General features: G+C 41.9%; 1 protein-coding gene across 1 annotated transcript in view; it reads left to right on the forward strand.

Annotated features, from left to right (window-relative positions):
* The window catches only part of LOC131263441 (cyclic nucleotide-gated cation channel alpha-3), a 62,022-nt gene that overhangs the window by 34,370 nt on the left and 6,685 nt on the right, over positions 1-20,967 (forward strand). The window contains exons 5-7 of the mRNA XM_058265642.1: positions 15,504-15,655; positions 15,933-16,074; positions 17,255-17,404. Coding sequence (XP_058121625.1) covers positions 15,504-15,655; positions 15,933-16,074; positions 17,255-17,404 — 444 coding nt within the window. The remainder of the gene's footprint in view (positions 1-15,503; positions 15,656-15,932; positions 16,075-17,254; positions 17,405-20,967) is intronic.

Genomic DNA, 20,967 nt, shown 5'->3' on the forward strand with positions numbered 1-20,967 from the left:
GAGGGGATTTGCATATTTGATAGTCGCACGGAGGACATTATTAATATGGGTATATCGTAGGCTCGCGCGGAGGACACAATTGTTTCCATGTGAAACAAAATATTTTCCACAACCAAGAATCTTCATGTATATTTTTGACCTTCAGCACACACTTATCGAGTACAAATTCGAGTACGAGCAACTTCACTGTAGTTGCAGTATAATTACTCTATGTTTAACTACAGAAAATTTATATAGTCTACATCAGTGATGTCAAACTCGTTTCACCTTGCGGGCCGCATTTCCTCCCAAAATTGGTTCGCGGGCCGCATTTTCTCCCAAAATAGGCTCGCGGGCCAAACCATATAATTGATTGGAGTGATGAAAATATGTTCTTATCAATGTGGTTTTATCTTAATAGTTTTACATTTTCACATTTTTTCATATTATATTACTTCTTATAAAATTTACCAATTTTGAGTAAAAGAGAGGGTTTGTTGCTCAATCGTTTTCCAAATTTAAACGAATTCAAATCAAGTTTATTGAAATATATGTTGCAGTTCAACACTATTGTGTATTTTGGTAAAGATTTTAGAAAAGTAAAGGTATATAATTACAATAGCTAACTTATTGCTCCGCATTTGTTATCTTCTTTCTTTCGATGTAATGTTTCAAAGGGGTCGCGGGCCGCACCCAATGTTCTTGCGGGCCGCATGTGGCCCGCGGGCCGCATGTTTGACACCCCTGGTCTACATGAAAGAAAAAACTCTCTTTAAGAAATTCTTAGAATGCAAGGCTCTTTCGTGTTGTTTGCAAATATCTTCTCAGATGTATGCTTTATATTTTGTCAAACAGGTGTGACAGACATGTACTCGATACACACATGCTGTACCCCAATCAAAGTGTGGATAACATCGTTCAACTTTTTTGAAGCTGAATCATGCCTGTTGATTTAGATGCCAACATGCAGACAAAACAATTGCAACTCAAGCTCACCAACCTCCAAAGCACGAGGGAAACAAAATGATGAAAACTCAAGAGACTTATAATATTAGAGGTAGTGGATAGGCCACATGTTTTCATGATTGTTTGACTTGCATTTTTCTCTCGTTTTACATTTCTCTCTAGATTCGATAATGAAACGATATATTTTCAGTCTAGGTATAACAGTTTATTGCCCCAAAACCTTGACGAACCGGAAACGATCATCCGTTATAACAACGGAAAAAAAGTGGAGCACTAATGATTTACTCATGCTCGAGCAGTCAAACTCGCAACGCATTATATGTATGTGAAAATACACAAAGAAAACATGTGGACTAAAATAAAACAAAATCTTATGTGTGTATCGACCAGAGTAAAAGCCGTGTACCATTGTCGGGGGATATGGTTCCTATCTCTCGATATATTTTATTTTGTCTCATTGTCTTCTGTGTTTTTCATTTCTACACGAGTTTGTTTTTTCTTCGGGTCGTTTACGTGACAAGTGCAAACATTTCCTTGTGATGCCGGGACATCTGCAGATACGTCGTGCCGATACCGGTAGCGACAAATTGTGTCAAAATTCTTTTCTTGCTCAGCCGTAGACATTATATCCAACAATATTGTACTAGTACCAGAAGTAAGTGCTGTTTTCTCAGTAATGTTGAAAAAAATGCCCCAGCTTTCGCCGAAATAGCACAATAATGTCAAACAAAGTAACAAATGTCGCTACAAACGAGCAAGGAAGCCATTTATTCTGCAACTCGGCCCCTAATCATTTGTCATAAACGCCTTCTGGCGGTAGATGCGGGCGGTGCGTGTGTGTATCATACTGCCATCCTACATCAGATCTATCTTTGATAAAGCCATTAAGATGTAGGTGGAGAAATCGTTTGTCCACCTACGTTGGCGTGTTATTTTCGCTTGTGATATATGTAAGTATGGAAACAATGTCGGGAGCAAACTTTCGGCTGTGGACTGGGATCGAATATATGCCAAATGGATTGATACTTTCGTATGTTTACATAAGTTTGACATAATTAGCTAACACCAAAATTTTACATTTTTAGACGCTCTTTTTATGCTATTTTTCTTTCCCCATTCGCAGACTGATGAACAAAACCCACTTTACCCATACCTAATGTTTTTATAAAAAATTAACCCTTTTACGACCAAGGCAAATATTTTTCCCATCTACAAAACTCGTTACTGTTTGTTCAACTATTATCAAAACGATACTTTTGAGACGAAACATCCAAGAAAACATTATGTCAAAGGCCTCAAATGTCTTTCTGAACGAATAAACAAAAAAGAACTATTAAAATTAATTGCCCAAAAATCAAACCATTCGTGCGATCAACCAACAACAAAAACTTAGTATTTGGCAAGTTGATGAATTTATTATTTTTTTCATAGAAATGGCTAAGATCTATTTTTTAGAATTTTTATCATGTAATTTGTAGTGGAAAGCAAACAAAACAAATTCCGATATCATAACTTTACTGGTAGTTTATTTACTTTTATTGTTTATAAGGTAAAATATTTCCCATGAAATTATAAAAAAACCTACACATACTGCTAGGTTTTTCTGGTGATATTCTCTTATTTTACACCCCAAATAGCCAAAATATTGTGTTGTATTGCCAATTTTAGGCTTGAATAGCTTACGGTCGTGAAAGGGTTAAACTTCGCAATAAAAAAACGCGTCGAAATCAAAACAAACTTTTATTGTTTTCATAAAACTGTCATCACTCCAACATAGTGTGGTTGGTTGTTAATCAGAAGACTAGGTGTTAAAAGCAGAGTATCCAGTTTAAACTAATTTATTTTGTAAACCTTTTTCCTACTCATAAATTTATTTCCAGAAGTGTGGCATTTATCTCACTCTTGCTTATGGAAACGGTATCATGCATAGCATATGGAATACAAAATTAGGTAAAAGAGTAACCCCAGCAGCATTAATTTATGCGTCGTGCGACAAATCGCGTACATTAACATATAAAAGAAGAGCGTACATTTAGCGTCTATTAGAAGAGATACAAACGCCTTATTGTACGCTCTCGTAACGTTTCGACCTGGCGGTTGCCTACATGTAGGCGCTAAATGTAAACGGTTCTTTCGGTTTAAATATTGCAAATTCAAATTTACAGTTACTTTTTAGTTTCATTGAATTATTTTATTATTTCTATTACCTCACCCATACTTTTAACAAATTTAACTCTTAATTTTATACAATTAACTAGTTTTGTCGCTGATGTACTGCCAATGAACTTAAATTGTTGATTTTCCCGATTCTGTAAAATAAAACACCACATTATTTCAAAAGTTTGACAGAAATTTAATAACATACTTACATTGTTTGATGATATTACTGCTAATAGTAAGCAATCTATTCAGGTAATTCCTCCAACCAAGTGCTGTGAGGAAAGAATATTTATCACTCATAAACATAATTTTGAACGGTAACCAGTGTTTACATAGTTTGACTTACATGGAAAAACCGGTGTTTTGTTCAAGATCCGTTCATAGAATGTTCTCTGTATTTCATGAGTCAGCTTATGACCCAGGCAACTGCACCCGCATTGTTCTGTCCTCCAACTGCAACTTGGTTCAAGGGATGGTTGTATTTTATGAAAAATTGATATATTTTGTTATCATTCTATGGTTTAAAATTTCTGAAAGAAAAAAGAATCAAGAATTTGTTGGATTATGATGATGTTTTCGTCTTTACAACTTTGGATGCAGACGGAGCCATTTCCAACGCGGCTTCTTTCGTGAATATGAGCACCCAAAGAACATTATGTCGTTGGTGACCATCTTCGACGAGAGGGAGAGAAATGTTCGCCTTCTGCAAAATTGAAAACTTCCACAAATTACTTATTATTACTTACGCAATACGGAATGCCGGCTTGCTCTGTATAATGCACTCGGTGCAAATGGTCAACCCATAGTCGGCCTGGGGTAGTCTTCGAAGTACGGTGTGATTCTCGTGACTCGACCCGGTTCCTTCAGTAGAGTTGCTTGAGAACTTGTTGTTTGTGTCCACCGTCTAACGCTTACTTAATTCCAGAGCACAAACACGGTCCACATCAGTGGTCGGAACGGCGACCGCTGGAACTGAGGCGCAACGGCGCCTCTTCCGTTGACGATCTCATCAAATCTGCAATAATATATTGTTGGGACTGATCCATACCGAAATACAATTGCATTCAACTTACCAACCACTCTGCCGAGTCAGGATAAGGAAGTGGGACTGCAATGCACAACGCATTCATAACCACAAACAAACATTCCTCTATTACCGGTTCCCATACCGTTTTGTTAAACGAATCACTTTTTTTTTGTACAGAAAACATGTTTAATGTTTACAAACTTACAATGAGCACACACTTTTCACGTTGTTTTTGCTGTTAAAGCAAAAACAGTATGTTTTATCGACTGGAGTCTTCTAAGCACTGCGCACAAGTTTGTTTTGGTTTGAAGATGTCAAACAAAAACAAGTCCCAAGAAGAGTACACGCGGAGGTTACCTCATATGAAATCTAATTGAATTTGAATGTGGAATTGAACTTAAGTTTGGCCAATTGAGGAACATGGAAATTAATTTTTCACCATCACAACCAACAACAATTCGTAGACAGACGACAATGAGTGCAAAAAATACTTTCAATTTTTTATTTTTCGGTCGACGCAATTTGTTCTAAATGAACCAACCTCCTTTTCATGTGTGTGTATCGCGGAGCACACTAGCGCCCCTTCGGATTGTTCCTGTGTGACGCGGATGGGTTGAGAACCTTTGGGGTTATAGCCGTTATGCTGTGGTGTTATGTTGCCCATCGCATCGATTAACGAATCGTTACTATGGCTATCGTACGATCGCATCATTTAACGTAGCTGGGGAAATGAGGCCCCGGCCGCCATGTTTTCGATCGTGGCTACACCTCTTGTGGACGTTTAAACTGAATGTATGCAATTGGTGATACATTAATTCGTTAAATTCAACCTACGAGTATTTGAATCGTAGTGTGTACCGTTAATTTCGGCTACGCAATCAACCTATGGGTGCGGTATGAGGGGGGCCCACGGGCCCCCCTTATTTCTCAAAACTATAACAAACTCTCTTTTTCAGTAGACCTAGCGCAGTCCGCTCGCTGCGCTCGCTGCGGGCGCGCCGCCGTTTCCAAATCATTTCTTCGGCTAAACTCATTGTTTCATGCTGTCCATCATGTGTGGTATAGTTTAGTTACTAGTAAGTTACAGTAACTTAACATGTAAAAGTATATTAACCCGCATTCAACCTCCACTGCGTGATTAGTTTAAATCGTTATGTTCTTTTAAGCGAACCGTTACACGCTTTCCAGACTGCACCGTCGCGTAACGCGACGTCGCCTGACAGGCGCAGAACTCCATGCTAAAAAAACCTAGCGCGATTCGCGCGACATCGCGCAAGGTTTTTTTTATATGGAGTTCAGCTCCTGTCAGGCGACGTCGCGCTGTAGTGTGGACCCCGAGTTAGCGATCAAATATTTGAAAAGTATGCATGCGTCGCGCTTTGCATAACTTCAGGCGCTTAATGTGAACCAGTAGGAAGAGGAGAATCTAGCCCGGGGCCTTATTTACTCTTTTACCCAAAATTAACATATTGGTCGATCGAAGACTACATATTTTTCTTCACTTATTTAGTAAAATCCTCGCCTGTTTTTAACACTCACATTTATTGTGATAAAGCGTTGGGTAGAACGCAACGTTGAGTATTCAAGTATTATATTTCACGCGCACTAATTCATACAAATTGCGTATTTGTGAGAAGCACATTGACTGTTTTATTTTCTATCAAATTAATCAATAAAAAAAATTATTGTTAAATCGTGAAGATAACCTTTAGCAAAAAAATTTAATCAAATTTTTATCCACAAAAAATATCCCAACCGCATGCGCAAAATCATTGACTTTAAGCGGTGACGCTTAAAATACACACCACAAGACGACGCACTTCCTTTTGACAAAAAAATGACCCACTGCAAAAGACCGAGGTACAACCGTTTCGGTTGAGGGCTACGCGGTTAAGATGGATGGTTGGCGATGACTGACACACAACATGACTTTGCAATACTGTCGATTCATCTTTAAGATTCGCACCGAGTGACTAATGGCACTTGGCGCCGCCAGGGAGCGTTAGGTTCGGTCGCAGCAGTGGTCGTGCGGTCGGCAAAAGCGGCACGAATTGAAAACGGGTTCCAAGAGCGATTCCTAACATGAGCATATGGCAAAGAAAGACTGTCGCTTTAGCCGGATTGTGACAGTTCGACAGGAATTTGTGGCCCCTTGAGTTGGAAATGGCATGGGCAGACGATAAAGTAAAGTGGAACTGTTGCTATTTATGACTCAGCACGACGCATGTCTTATATTAAGCTGAATTTTCAGACTCTTTATGATTTTTTGGGAAATAAACTTTGCTTAAAGTTCATTAGAAGCAGTCCCATTTTCATCCTCATATGTAATGGAGGCGCCTGGTGGTTTGTTAACGTGATGAATTAATTGAGTCGTTCGGTTAACCCAATTTACTTTTTGGCACACATACGAAAACACATACAAACACTCATAGACATACTAGATGCATTTCTTTTTACAACGTGCCCTACATCTGGGCTCATAAAGCGGATCTCGGAATAACAACCTAACGAGCGTCCGCTTCCTGCCCGTTTTTAACGTCTCCCCCCCCCCATTGACGCCTAACCGCCTTGCGGATGTTTGACTTCCGCTCACGCTCGCTACGTGACGGGGCAAAATGTTGAAGAAATGCCTTGAAGGTGGGTTCACATTTGACAGAAAAAGAAATCTAACCATCGAAACCCGGTGGCCGGATGGGTTGGACGTTGGTAAACTACGCTACGGCACATGACGTAACGCAACGTAACATTGCCCACATTCCGGTTCAGTGGCAAACGGTGCTTTTGCTGCTTCGAGACTTGATTGAACGGTGCATGCATTAACGCATTATTTGCACAAGCAAGAGCACGCATAACGGCGCGTTGATTAAACAGCTATTAACAGCGGCGTAGCAATGTAGCTATAATGATTCGTCGAGATTAGACGAATAACATACACACCAACCAACACACAGCGTGATGTGTGCACCACAAACAAGCACATGCTTCATTTCTCTGGCCACGTTTACAATCGACTGATGTAAAGCGCGGCAAGAAGCGGATTATGACCATTTTTTTAACTTTTCATCCTTTCCTTCGCCACGGACGGAAGGCTTGGAGTTGGGTTGATCGTTAGCACTGGGAGGAAAAATAACTTCGTCAAACTTGAAACGGAAACGGATGTGGTGAAGTAACAAACAGAAGGAGAAAATTTATAGCTAGAGGTTCGATGGCAGCGAGAGCGGGAAACATAAATGGAGTAAAGTTGACCGTAAGAAGGCGTAAAAGTAGATCAAAAGTTGGTGGGCTGACCTAGTCCAATGGGACACACACACACTGGGTAAACGTATTTACCAACATGGGAGGGTGCAATGGGCGTGTGAAAAACACATCCGTCTGCTTATTTTCGTTGCTGGTTTTGCCCTCGGCAGCCGTTTCATCTTACCATGTTCCGAAGACACGTAGCTGCTTGAAGAGGGAAGGATGGAAAATAAATTATTATATGCCATACTTGCCATCATATTCCGGGAAACCGCTGGGTGAAGCAACCGGCTGATGAGAAGCTGCTAAACGGCCAGAATGTTTTCGCCACCAGGCGCAAGCAAGCGGCTGGCACGAAGGCATTTGTTTATGTTTGAAAAGTAAACTTCCACCGAATGACACCGACTCAACGCCGGGGCTGTTGAATTATGATTAAAATGTTGGCACCTTTCTATTTTTCCTCCTTCCACTCGTAGCTGTGTAGCTTCGCCTACACGCAACTATGGAGTTGTGGAATTAAATAGATATACAAACATGTTTATTATCTTTGTTTAGCAGCATGCATAATTTGTTAGAATCTTAGGAAGCTTGCCAAACATACAATATAACATTCACAATGTTTCTTGGCTGTTTTAAAATGATTAATTTTAATTTTTTTGTCTCATTATTGTTTATAAACATTTTTATTTATGCATCTGTTGCTGTGAATGTTATTTCATATCTTTGTTAAGTCTATTTGATTTTATAACCGATTCCGTGGTACCTTTTTGTTGTAAGAAGATTCAAATGAAAATTCATACATTAATTAACATTAATCATTCTCTTAAAAAATGCCACGAAGTTCTTTTATGTTACAAAAACAGATTGTTTTTGAAATATACAATTGAGCATTTGATCTATCCCTTCTTCTTGGTAATCACTCATAAAAATTAAGTTATTCATTGGACAGACCAAATTGAACGAACTGGTTTCTTTTTCCGTTGTTTTTTGGTTTTGTTTCCCCCACTCTACTCGAGCTTTGCCTTCGAAAAGCTTAGCCCATCCTCGCTCTTCAACGATTCACAATCACTCAAATTGACCGTTTATTTGCTTGCAATAGACTTGGACAAAAAACAGCACCGAACAGCCCGATTGCTGAACATGTTCTTGTTTTCCTTCCCATTTCCGTTTGACTCGGTGCGATAAAAAAAAGCAACAAGGAACAATGCTGCCAACTGGTTTTATCAGTGGTAAAGAGCGACCACCATTTCTTTCGCCTTGTGTGCCCGATTTTCTCCCCGAAACCGAAACCGTTGTCCGACTGACCGAAAAGCTTGAAAAGTAAACAGAATAAAATGGCTGTTGAACGGAAAAACAAAACCAATCGAATGAGAAAGAAAGAAAGAGCGAACGGAAACGAGGATCGTCTAGAAGAGTTGTGTCACATTTTCCATCGCTGCCCGGTAGCTTTTTCGCTTTCCACTGTCGAAGATGGTTTGCTGCTCTTTTGTTGGATTTTCCTTCGCTTTTCCAAGAGAAGGGGGGGAGGGAGGGGAGATACTTTCCGCTACCGCGGGAGGGGTAGAAAAATCGCCCATTCTTCGGCTTACTTTCGTTTCGCATTCATCTTGAATCATCGATGTCCGGGGCTCGGGTCCGCTTCCGTTCCGCCAGCAAGCGGCAGCGTGCTCGGAAAATCCCAATTCTCTTGGAACTTTTCCGGTCCGAGGTTTGCTTTTTCCTCGTGACTTTCCCGCATCCAATCTGATAGGGGAAACGGATGGAGAACGTAAAGAGAGAGAGAGTTTAGGGAGGGAGGAAGGGGGAGAGAAGCTGCCATCAGGAGTTGCAGGCAGACGGGATATGGGCTATTTTTAGACCTACTGCTGGAAACACTTCAAACCTTTCTTCTCCGCTCCCTACCCACTTTCACTCTTGCTCCCCCACGTGGAGTGAAATGGCACACTCAAACGCACACATACACATTCAAACATTCCCCCTCCCGCTCCAGCCGCGCACACCGTTTATCGACCGTTTCGATGCGGCACTCGGGGAGAGAAAGCAGAGCAGCGCGCATCCCGTGAATCTATTTTTAGCATCGCACCGCAGAGACTGGCTTTATTTCCTTCTTTTTCCTCCAGCATTTTCCACGTTGCACGCGCCCCTCTCTGGAGGTCAGAGAGTTTCCCGCACCGTGGGACTCGGGCCAGCTTTGTTTATGTGCGCCAGTGTACAAACTCTAAGTGTGTGTGTGTGTGTGTGTTCTAACGAGCCCCGAAAGTAGGTTATGTACACGCTGGGAACATGCCGCGACAGTAGCAGACCCGGCAGTTCCAGCGAAACGGCATGATGGAAAACAAAGACGGCCTGTCGGGTTTCGGGGGACGAACGACAGCGATGTCCTTTGAGGTTAGGAGATGTGGAGAAAGGTCCCACAATCGGTGGAGGAATATAGGGATCAGGAGCATAAACAATGTGAAAGATGAAACGGAATTGGAGTCGAAGTGTAAGGCGAGGGCTTTTTGCAAGGCACACATTCGAAAGACCAAGACCGAGATCGAGCAAAAACAAGAGGCCGGCGGAGAGTGAACGAAAGAAGACATTTTGAGGAAGTGCCAACTGAAAGAGGTATGTGTCCTTTGTAAACGCTTCCTAGCTTTGGGAGGAGTACTCGACGTGACATAAAGGATGCAACGGCGTGTAGGCCAGCTGGTCCGCAATCGGATGCCCCGAAGCGCCATGTTTTCTCCCTAGCAACGTGTACCACCACGACGGCAAACACCTCCAACCAACACACTAATGGAGTGCTGGTGTCGTTCGAATGTAGCCGGGCATTGCCATTACCAACACCAGCATCGGCACGGATCGGTGGATGCTGTTTCGCCCGACGATGAGCACTCTGTTGCATTTGCACCCACTTCCGGCCCTGAATCACCCCGTTCCCCATTTGCACCGCCGGAAACTACGTCATCAATCATCACGCACAAACTCTTGCGTGTTGCTGGCGCAGTTGAGCACACGGTGGGGGTCCACGGTTGGCTCCCGACGCCGACGGTATTGTGTGTACGTTCGGTTTGCGTACGAGCCCCTCGGTTTTTAGTAGTTGTTTTCCAACGCGGCTCCCCACGGTTGCGGGTGGCGTCGCCAACAACAGCCCGTTCGCACGTCATTGAGTATCCTTTCGAGCGGGACGAGCACGCACCGACACCAGGGTGTGGAGCAGAGGGGGGACTTGCGGGGTATATAGGCCACCGGGGGTGAGTTGCGTTGCCATTCCACACAGTTGTTCGTTGTTTATTTCGTGCCCGTCTTCCCAACCCCGACTAGCGACCTCTCTGTATTATCCTGTTGGTTTTTGGATCGTTCGGTGATGTTGTGAAGCGTTATTTTTCATTCCTTAAAGCGCCTTGTTTATGCTTTCCGTGTCCATACACTTGTCATTGTCGTTTGCTGACGTCATCACCGTTGGTGTGTGGAATCTACCTTCAAAGAACGGGTGCTGATCGTTATAAACTTTTTATCACCCCGGAAACATGAACTGTGAAGTTGAAATTTTGAATTTGTATATGGAGTATATATATTTTTTTTTATATCCCAAAGAGTCACGATCAATTTCGCCAACAAGTTTTCTCGTGAACGAAACAAGTTATCAAATCGTCATTAATTTCCAATCAACCCCAGATGAGAGTCAATCGTTAACGTTTGCATCCTTTTCCTTTTGTTATTGAACCCGATAACTGTTTTATTCTTAACTTTAAAGTTTTACTTTTCCATTCAAGCCTTATTTTATAAAATATTTGTATAGCATGGGTAGGATTCTTGCTTAATGACAATGTTTTATTTTAGCTGATTCAAATTAAAAAAATTAATCAAATTAAATTAAAATAAATTAAAACAACGCCTTTTCGTTCAGCGAATGTTAAAAGAAACATAATTTTTGTAGAATAATATACAATGAATGTGGAATCGTGGTCATTTTTGCGCAAGTAATCCTGAGCGTGAGTAGAATTTGATGTTGCTATAATTCAAATTTAATATTTCAGTCAGGTTTCGAAATTTATTGAAATTATTGAATAACTTAATAGCCAATCGCCTCAAACAATGTTTATAAACATTGTTCATCAATGTTCAAATTCTGTTGGTCAGAAAGAGTCACGGAAATTAATAGGATGATGTTATCAAGTTTCTCTACGCTATAAGAATAAGATAATAAGAATGTTGACAAATAAACCTAAAAAGGGCATTTGGGAAGCATTAAAATTTGATCGATATTATTTCACTATCTTGACGGGGCGCTATTCTATATTTGCGAGTGACCACTTTGTCGAGAAAAAGATATCTTGAAGAAGATATCATCTTTTAGACACGTTTGAGATACGTAATGTACTTGGATAAAAAAAACTAGTCCATAGTTCAAACAATATCTATTTCTCGACTTCACTTCGGTTCGGATTTTCGTGATTTGTCCGATGGCTTTCGGGGGTCTATTGTTGTTCACGGACATTGTTCACGTCCATCTAGCCAGTAGCGGGCCCGGAACCGAGACCCAGATGCGCTAGATGTATTCAACTGACCTTCCAGTTCGCCCTTCCCTTTGCGTGTGATGCGTTCCCGGAGGTTGGTTTTGTTAAACTGATGGCAGTTAGTTTTTTACTTTTCTATTTACTCGGCCACGTCACGGGTGTCATCGAATGACGTAGGTTGTTAGTTCGCTTCGGGACGGTTCGCGCTGAGCTTTAAAGCTGCCGTGCTTTCGGGCCCAGTTGGCAAGAAAGTTGGTGGCCGAAAGAACGGCACGCGAATTACTGACTCGTGACAAATAAGCGAAAGCAAACACGGTGGCACCAGTCCATCGAACAAAGGACGAATAAAACTGGCCAAACGGTTCGATACTGGTGGGGAGGGGAACGGGAGAAGGCGAGAGAGCGCTTAAAACAAAGTTTGACACATTTGTCACGCCTATCCGTCAGCGGCAATTACGATGCCGTAGAGAACAACGTGGTTCGGGCCAGGCGGCGGGTTTATTGTTTGCTTTAGGTTGCTCCGGTGTGTGTGTGTGCGTTTCAGAGCCTCACTGCTACAGTTCGCACACTGCTTGGAAAAACGATCGCACGGGGAAGGACCCCGAATTTTCCGATCGGCCGGGTCGGACCGATTTTGTTTCATAAATCATTAAAACGAGCATAATCCGATGGTGCAGGCAAAAGAAGGAAAAGCCATTCGTGGTTCGTGGATGGGAAATCGAAAACAATAAAAAAACTGAACGGACGAACAAATGACTAGTAGCACGTGCTTTTAAGTGCCACCGGAGGATTTGCGCCAAGGGTATGAATTTTCGAGGAGTTTTCGGATTTCACCGGTTTTCCACCCCAGCCAGCACCCAGCCCTTGCCCCTCAATTATTCGAAACAAAGTGGAAGTTAATTAGAAAGGGGCCGGTTTTTGTGCAGCATTTGATTTATCGGTTGCCATCGGTTGCGATAGCGTCAGAACCGAATATGAGCGAGTGAAGTGGTGGGAAAGATAAATCGTTCCACTACTAATTGCACTTCGAATGAAAACACCGGCCACAGACCGCATACACGTGTCAAACTGGAGTGAACAAGACCGAGGAACCATTTTTCTAACGGCGGCATACTACCAATAAGGGGGGACAGTTGCTGTAAAGCTTTTTTATCATTATTTTGAAATAAAATTTTCAAACATTCTTTTAAGTTAAAAAGGTTCTAACTCTTCTGTGTATGTTTAACGAATATAATTGATAGAAACCATTCTAACACGTGCAAGGACAGAGAAGAAAATGTTTAGGAACCGCTGTGTGGTGCAGAATCCAAAAAATAGTTTTTATTCACCGGCTCCTATTTGTACAATGCTCTCTTTTCTCCCAAACTAGCCCTATTTGAACTACTGAATGATAGTTTACTTGAAGTTGAGTCAGAATTCAGTAATTCATTTTCAGAATATAATGCAGATAGAGAGGTATAGCCTTTTCAAAACTTTCTTACTTCTTCAAGATAATTTTCATCCGATTTTTCAAGCAATGTTTTTGATCAAGACAAAGAAGAGATCAACGGATGGCTCAAATCAAATATTATTTATAACAAGAGGATTTATTGATAAGGAGCAATTAAAGGCTTACAATATATTATTAAATATATCTTTCTAACCCCCAGAGATCTTAGGGAGGTACAAAATAAGTACTTGAATAATTTTCAAATCTGCGCCTATTCGTAGGTAAAGTCTTGATGGCCTAAAAGAATACATATCAGGTTTTAATATTATATTTAATCAACGCAATGCAAATTAACTAACCCAACTCCGCTCACTTTTCGTTTGGCAATATGTTAAAATTAAATTAAAAGTTGTTTAGTTTCATACGTTTTGTATCATATTTAGAAACATACAAGCGTTGCATCTGAAACCTTATTTGTCTTTTAAAGAAGAACAGCATTTAAAAACAAACCTTTAAAAACAATCTTACGCATAAAAATAGGACCAAAATTCGACAAGTTACGAATATGGTCTTTTTTTCAAATTTTCGATCAATTTTTTCGCAACATTCAACTTTCACCTCATGAATCTCAGAACTAGCTGGACACAGTTCTTCAATATTTTGTTAAATTCTTAGTTTGATTTTGTAGTTTCAAGCAAAAATGGTTGGTAAATGCCATACGTAAGTTGGTGAAATGGTTGGTAAATGCCATACGGTGTAACCGACGCCAAAAAACCAATGACCCTATCGATCAGCCGACCCGTCAGCTGATCGATGAAGTTCCCTTTTGGCTTATCATTTTTCATCGGGCTGTCTGAGCCAAATTGACAACAGGCTTTAGAAATAAAGTGTTTCTCACAATTTTGAGTGAAACTACGCTTCAGATTTTGTAGAAAACTAGTTGAAATATTAACGAATTATGTAGTAGCTAAAACTAATAGCCCAACTGCGAATCATGAAACCATGTGAAATGAATTCATACTCAAAAACATAATGTCTTGCATAATCATTAAATTTCAAACTTTGTGCATCTAGTTTACCCATCCATAACTGTTGATAAATCCATCGCCAACGCAATCATAAAAAACAAACATTGTTCAAAGCGCCGCACCGCAAGAACAAAACCATATGGCAGTCAGTTTGAGCACTTTTTATCGTGCTTTGGGCAACACTTTATCGCCGATCCGCCGGGTTGTAGAACATTTATGAGTCAACATAGTTGCCGTTCAGTCGTCGATGCTGGCGGAAAAAAAAAACAAAAGAGAAGGGGTAAAAAGCTGTTTCCCGGCCGTGGAACAACTTGCCAGTAGAAGAAACGATTGTACCGGAAGAATCCGTCACGCCTTCCGCAACCGGGCTGAAACAGTTTTCCGATTGGGGGGTGATGCACTCGAAGCCGAGGCATAATAAAAGATAAGTGTCATAAAGTCTTTTTATTGTCGGGAAACTTAACCTACACCAACCGGCTGCACACGGTTGGTGGCAAAAGGGCACAGGGGTGGTGCGATAAGGGATGCTGAAACTTTTCCTTGGAAAAGGAAACGGTACAACGCAAGCTAGACCACTCGCCCCCAGAGCGAAGGCTGAGAAGAGGGCGGGGAAAGGGGTGCTTTTGACGGCCGGAACTCGATGACTGGGGAAGGAAAACAATTGCACGGCATTATCTGCCAGCGCGTGATGCGATGCATTAAAACTGCAACAAAGAAGCGATGCTCTCGTCGTGTACGATGCGATGGAGAGATATAACACACATAGACACACACAGAGACATGCATGAGGTGATGTAACATGTCCTTTGACGTACGATCGTAGCTGGAGTGGTTAGTTGGTTCGTTTCGCAAGGATGGCTTGTTCGTTCCCTCGGGGTAATCGTTTTTAATCAAACCATTCACTCGGTTGTGTCCTCCCGCGCGCTCGATGGCGTCATCGAAACGTGCCCTCGCACAGCATCTCTAACCTCCCGTGGAGTCAAAAGCTTAACGCGTTTGATTAACTTCATCCCCCCGTTCCCCGGTGTGCTCCGGTGGTTGCAGAGGCGGCCAGCGGACACAAAGGACACACCCGGCTGGCTGGTCACCGATCCGATATTTGCACTATTTATAGCGCTCCCACTGACCGGTTCCTATTTCCCTTTTTTTCTCTCCATCTGCTTCTTCTCCCACAGCCAAGCTGGACGGTGTCAAGACCTACATGCGGATGCGGAGAGTGCCCAATCATCTGCAGGTGAAAGTCATAAAATGGTTTGATTACCTCTGGCTGACGCAAAAGTGCTCGGACGAGGAGCGAGCTGTATCATGTCTTCCTGATAAATTAAAGGTGAGCATCCGGAACCTAGAGGGCACAAAACAAATAAACAAAAAAAGAAACGCAGGATAAAACACCCGTTAAGTACCAGCACAGGACTGGCGAGCACCTCACTCGAGCCTGAGTGGTATTTTGTTGGTCTCGAGGCGGTGACCTATGTCACGCTGGCGTATCGTGGTACCTGGTGCGGGAGCTTAATCCTTTTACATTAACCTGATTCTTTTCTCTTTCCTCTACTCGTTTTGTTTTTTTTCTCTTCTCTTACGCTCTCTCTCTCTCCCCACTCCAGGCTGAGATAGCTATAAATGTTCATTTAGATACACTTAAGCGAGTAGAAATATTTCAAAATACCGAGGCGGGATTCCTGTGCGAGCTGGTGCTAAAACTTCGCCCGGTCCTGTTCTCTCCCGGGGACTTCATCTGTCGGAAAGGTAAGCTGGGAAACGGTGGCTCCGTGGTTCTGCTCGGGAGTTTGTTTCACGCGACTTAGATCGTGCCGAGCGGCCACCTCGGGTTCGTCGGGCTTCAGCCAAACAACGTGCCTGGCGTGCCTGATGGTTTCCAGTGCCAAAACTAGAGCACCCAACTATGTCCAACCCCACACCACCCACGCGTGTAGAGCTTTATGCAGAAAATTGTCTTTGTTGAACACTCACTTCGAGCCGGGCGAAGGAAAAGCGAAAAGGTATTTTCTGATCATGAACCCGTCCGGAGGGGACTTATTCGCCAACTTTCGTTCGGTTGCGTCGCTGTTGGGAAATTGTGTGCGGTTTCGGTGGTAGAATAATTAGATTGTTGCGTTGCGGAGTCGTTCGTCGGTTGGCGTTTTTCACGGTGGAGTTCGTGGCTTGCTCGAACGCCTGGAAGCTATTCCAAGCTACGCTAATCGTCTCATAGGTTTAGTGCGCCATTGCCAAAGCCAAAATAAAATGCAAGGTTTACCTAGGACGAACTACATGTTAGTATTACAGGTCATTAGAAAAAATATAGTCCAGATCACGGGTTAGAAAAGAGTAGCTCGTCTTCTAAAAGTATTTGGTCCGCGTACATTTTTAAGCATGATTAAGAATGATCAAATGTATTTCACAAATCTAGTGACATTAGAATTTATAATCTAAAATATTTCCGTATATTGTTCATGTCCGATTTGTTTGCATGGCAATAACTAAATCACCTTATGCGAAAATTAACTTGTCTCATTCTTTCTCATAATCTAGCACTTTTTATAAAAGATCCCCGGTCTAGATTATGTCGAATTCATTTTACTACGGAAATTTGTATGCTTTGTTTTGTTTTAAACCTATCATTAAACGTACATCTCACTGTTTATTTTGGTTCAAAAGTATTTTTTCGGATAGCTAAAATTTTCATCAACTAGTGTAACATTGAACTTGCGACTACAAGTACGTTTCATCATTCCAGTTGTTTTGAATTAATTTCAGTATAATATTTCTTATCTGAAAAAAGAAAATTGTGCAATGAAAAAATTACTCTGTACAAGATTCCAGAAAAGTTTTTCATACAGTAGAAAAAATGTGTATAAACAGGCGATCTTCGTTAAAATAACATATGGACCCTCTTATCAAATCTTTTTTTCCGATACACCCCCAGGAGAGGTCGGCAAGGAGATGTACATAGTGAATCGGGGGCGGCTGCAGGTGGTGGCCGACAACGGCAAAACGGTGATGGCGTCGCTGAAGGCCGGCTCGTACTTCGGCGAGATCAGTATCCTCAACATGGGTACGGCAGGTAAAGCGCTCGGTAAATATGATAGCCAAGCAAAATACTGTTGTTATTGACGTTGTATCTTTTTCTCATTCATCGTTCGAACCGATAAAAAAAAAAACAAACAAATCAAACCAAAACCAAACCAAGTCAAGAATGATTCGTAACGAAAGAAGAAGAGAAAACAAAATTGAGCGAAATCGAGCACAAGAACACGAACGCGCTTAAAGCACCGTAAAACAAAGCTCACCGAGATGAGGTAGTCTAAGCTCGGACGGTTCGAAACGCTCTCGTGAATATGTGCAAAATGCACGCAACTCGACCACTCGACGTCGAACGTAGAATGAAAACATATGCGAAAAGAAAAGCGGTTGAAGGAAAAACGGTTACTGTAGATTCCTTAAAACGAACACTCGAATCTCGACCGCCAGACGCAACTCCTTCACTGCCCCCATCAAAACAAAACCATCCGCAACGGCGCAACGGCGAGGTCAAAGCTAGGAGCCACTCTTTTTTCTTTACTCTAATCGTACCATTTGCTAATATTCAAAGTAGCTAGATTTAAAAAAATACCAACACCAAAACAAAAACCCAACGTTACTGTCCCGCTGTTCCTCTAAATCGAACTTAAAACCAGAAACGATCCAACATTTAAACTCCTACAATTCGCTTATCATCACCGTTCCCAGCCTGCCCTTATTGGTCGAAAGAGAAAGTAACCAAAAATTGCCAAACTTGACGTGTCGCCTGCCGACCTTGTTATCCGTACTTTCTTCTTTCGAAGGAGACCGTAGAGTCTGCCAAACCTTAGACTTGTGGAAGCGCCATGCTTCATGTTTGCGTACTTGTAAACTCCTGCTATCATTGTCTATTTCTATTGCTCTATCTCTCGCTCCTTACCCTTAGTCGTGTAGTTACCTTCGTCGGTGTCTTTATCCCATTTCTTGAGCTTTCTTCCCATCCAAACCTAGACAAGAGTAGAATACAATCAATCATATTTCAACAAAACATAACACAGATCAATCCTCGCCGATAGATGATTGAAACAACACAAAACAAAACCAACCGTTACCAAGATAGTATTATTGCATATGTTCAGTACACGATGGCTCGATGTTTGGTAGTCCATGGTGCTAACTGTAGCATACTCTCGTAGAGCATACCACAGAAACAAAATAGAAAAACAAAGATAATAATCAACAAAACGAAGTAACGAAAAATAATCAATAACTATCGTTCAGTTGAAGCTTTGCTTGGCTATAATACCTTACCAACCATCAGAACTATATATTTATATGATCGTGTTACTATTCAATTTCATTCCTAGATAAGATTCACTCATATTCTTATTTGTTTTCATGATTATTCTTCCCTTCTTTTATTTGTCTTTTTTGTCTTACTGTTTACTCACATTTTTTCTGCCGTCTTCCCGTTCTTGCCATTCACGATTTTCGATGTGCCCCCGCGTGGTTGACCGTTTTGTTGTGCCTGTTTTCGATTCGATTCCCATCTTCCGACGGACTTTTCTCATCCATTCTTTGCTGTATCCTCGCGTTATTAGTCCGGCGCCTTGGTTCTGCGTGAGATCCGGTTTATTTTGGCCCCACAGCTGAGGGCGCTGTAGCTTTTTCGCTTTTCTCTTGTGTTTTCTCCACTACTGTTTTTGTCCGTTAGTGGCTTGCTGCACTGCCATTTCCTTCCCATTGAATGACCCAGCACGTTTGTCCTGAGGACGATTGGCTAGTTTATGTTTTTTTCTCTGTCACCCAGATTTCCTGCAACAAAATTGAATCGTAATCTGTTTTCTTCTGCACAAATAATGCCTCATCTTTTAGCTAGTTTTATCTACATTCAATTACTTCCATTTTGTTAATTTATTAACTCTTGATTTTCATATTGGTTATTGAAATGTTGTGCTCAAAACTAATTTAAGCGTGTCAAAAAGAGTTGTTTAAACTACGAATTGTTCCTAGAGGAGGTTGTTTAATAGTGCATCTTATAAATGTACCTCCTAACGAGAGAGAAGTGGAGGAAGCTAAGCTTCATAATTTTTTAAACAGTACAATGCGCCTCAGCATTAAACTCAAAACCTTTTTGCGTTGGTATCAACGATGGTTGCAGAATTTTCCATCTTAAGATTCGTGTGGTGGAATTACGTAGGCGATACCTATCTTCTTGGCCCTTTGTCAATGCTGGCAGTTTAGCAGAAGCAGCCCCCTCTAGCCGTAACGATTCTGCTTCACTGTGGGGGATTATTGGCACGAAGAGCAATTTAAATCACAATTAAACCCAATTGGATAATCCGCCGGTACTTGTTGAGCCGCAGGCGCCTTCCATTCGGTTCCAAGGAATGGTGGTACCCCTTAAAATTTCCATTTCAAATCCGGGCGATTAATCAACTATAATCTAATGGGACTCGGCTAGTGCCTCGAAGTGTTTCTCAGCAACAATCGTGTCTGCTCCGGGGGTTTTCTTCTTTACTGACACCAGCTTGGGTAACCAACCGAGGACGAGCGAAGTATAATCATATAGGCTGGTGCAGGTCCTACTGGGAATTATTTCCACATTGACGCACGTTCAGTTGTTCTTACCGGTGCATAACCCCACTGACCGCCGTAGGAGCTTAAAAGAATATGTTTAGCCAGTCAAATAACGTACGCACATTTGTTGGCTCTTTTTCAATATGGCGATATCAGTATAACGTTGTCGCTTATTTACAGAATAACCATTTTGGATGACTTGATTGGCAGGTTACAGATTTTTATTTCAACTACATCCGTTTTATTCTTGTTGAAATCAGCACGACAAACCGACTTATCGATCGCTTCCACGAGGAATGAAAATCGTGAAAATATACGTTTTATGTTTTCTGCAGTAGAATTTAACGCTTTTCATAACCTCAAGCTTTTGCCACTGAATTGGGTGATACGCTCTTGGAGAATATTACACAAAACCACCCGTACCACCCACTAACGATTTGTACGCTGTAGGATTCGGGTGTATGTGTGTGTGTGTGTGTGAACGCCTGATCGTAGCGCGAACGGTTGAAAGAAAATTGCCTAATTTTAATCACTCTTTCCACGCATAAAATATTCCATGTTGGTGCGCCATTACCATCCTTTTATCTACATCGGTAAACCCGATGTTTCCAGTTATTTTTTTCCCCCCAACCCTCCCCCAATGTGCCACAAATGTGAGCCACGCGTGGAAAGTCTCGAGCAGCAGCATGTTTTTCAGTGGCCTCGGGTGGTGGTGTGGCGGCGTGGGGTAGCTTCGGTCGGTCGGTACCCAATTATGTCACTTGTTCGCACATCGCGGCATCATCAACATGTAGTTTTCCCCGGAACTCGAACGCGAGTTTCACACAACACGCACAACGTCGACGACGACGGCGACGACGACGACGATGAGGACGACGTCGACAACGATGGTTCACTTAATTGAACAATTCAATTCGCACAACCAATCCGCCGGCGAGAATGAGATGAATTTAATTAAACCGTTGGTGGTTTTCCACCGCCCTTCACGGCTCCCGTGGGAGTGTGTGTATGTGCGCCGGGGACATGTGGGATGGTTGATTGAACCGCCACAAGCGTTAG

The sequence above is a fragment of the Anopheles coustani genome, chromosome 2 (genome assembly GCF_943734705.1).
Source record: "Anopheles coustani chromosome 2, idAnoCousDA_361_x.2, whole genome shotgun sequence".
In the NCBI taxonomy this organism is placed as follows: domain Eukaryota; kingdom Metazoa; phylum Arthropoda; class Insecta; order Diptera; family Culicidae; genus Anopheles; species Anopheles coustani.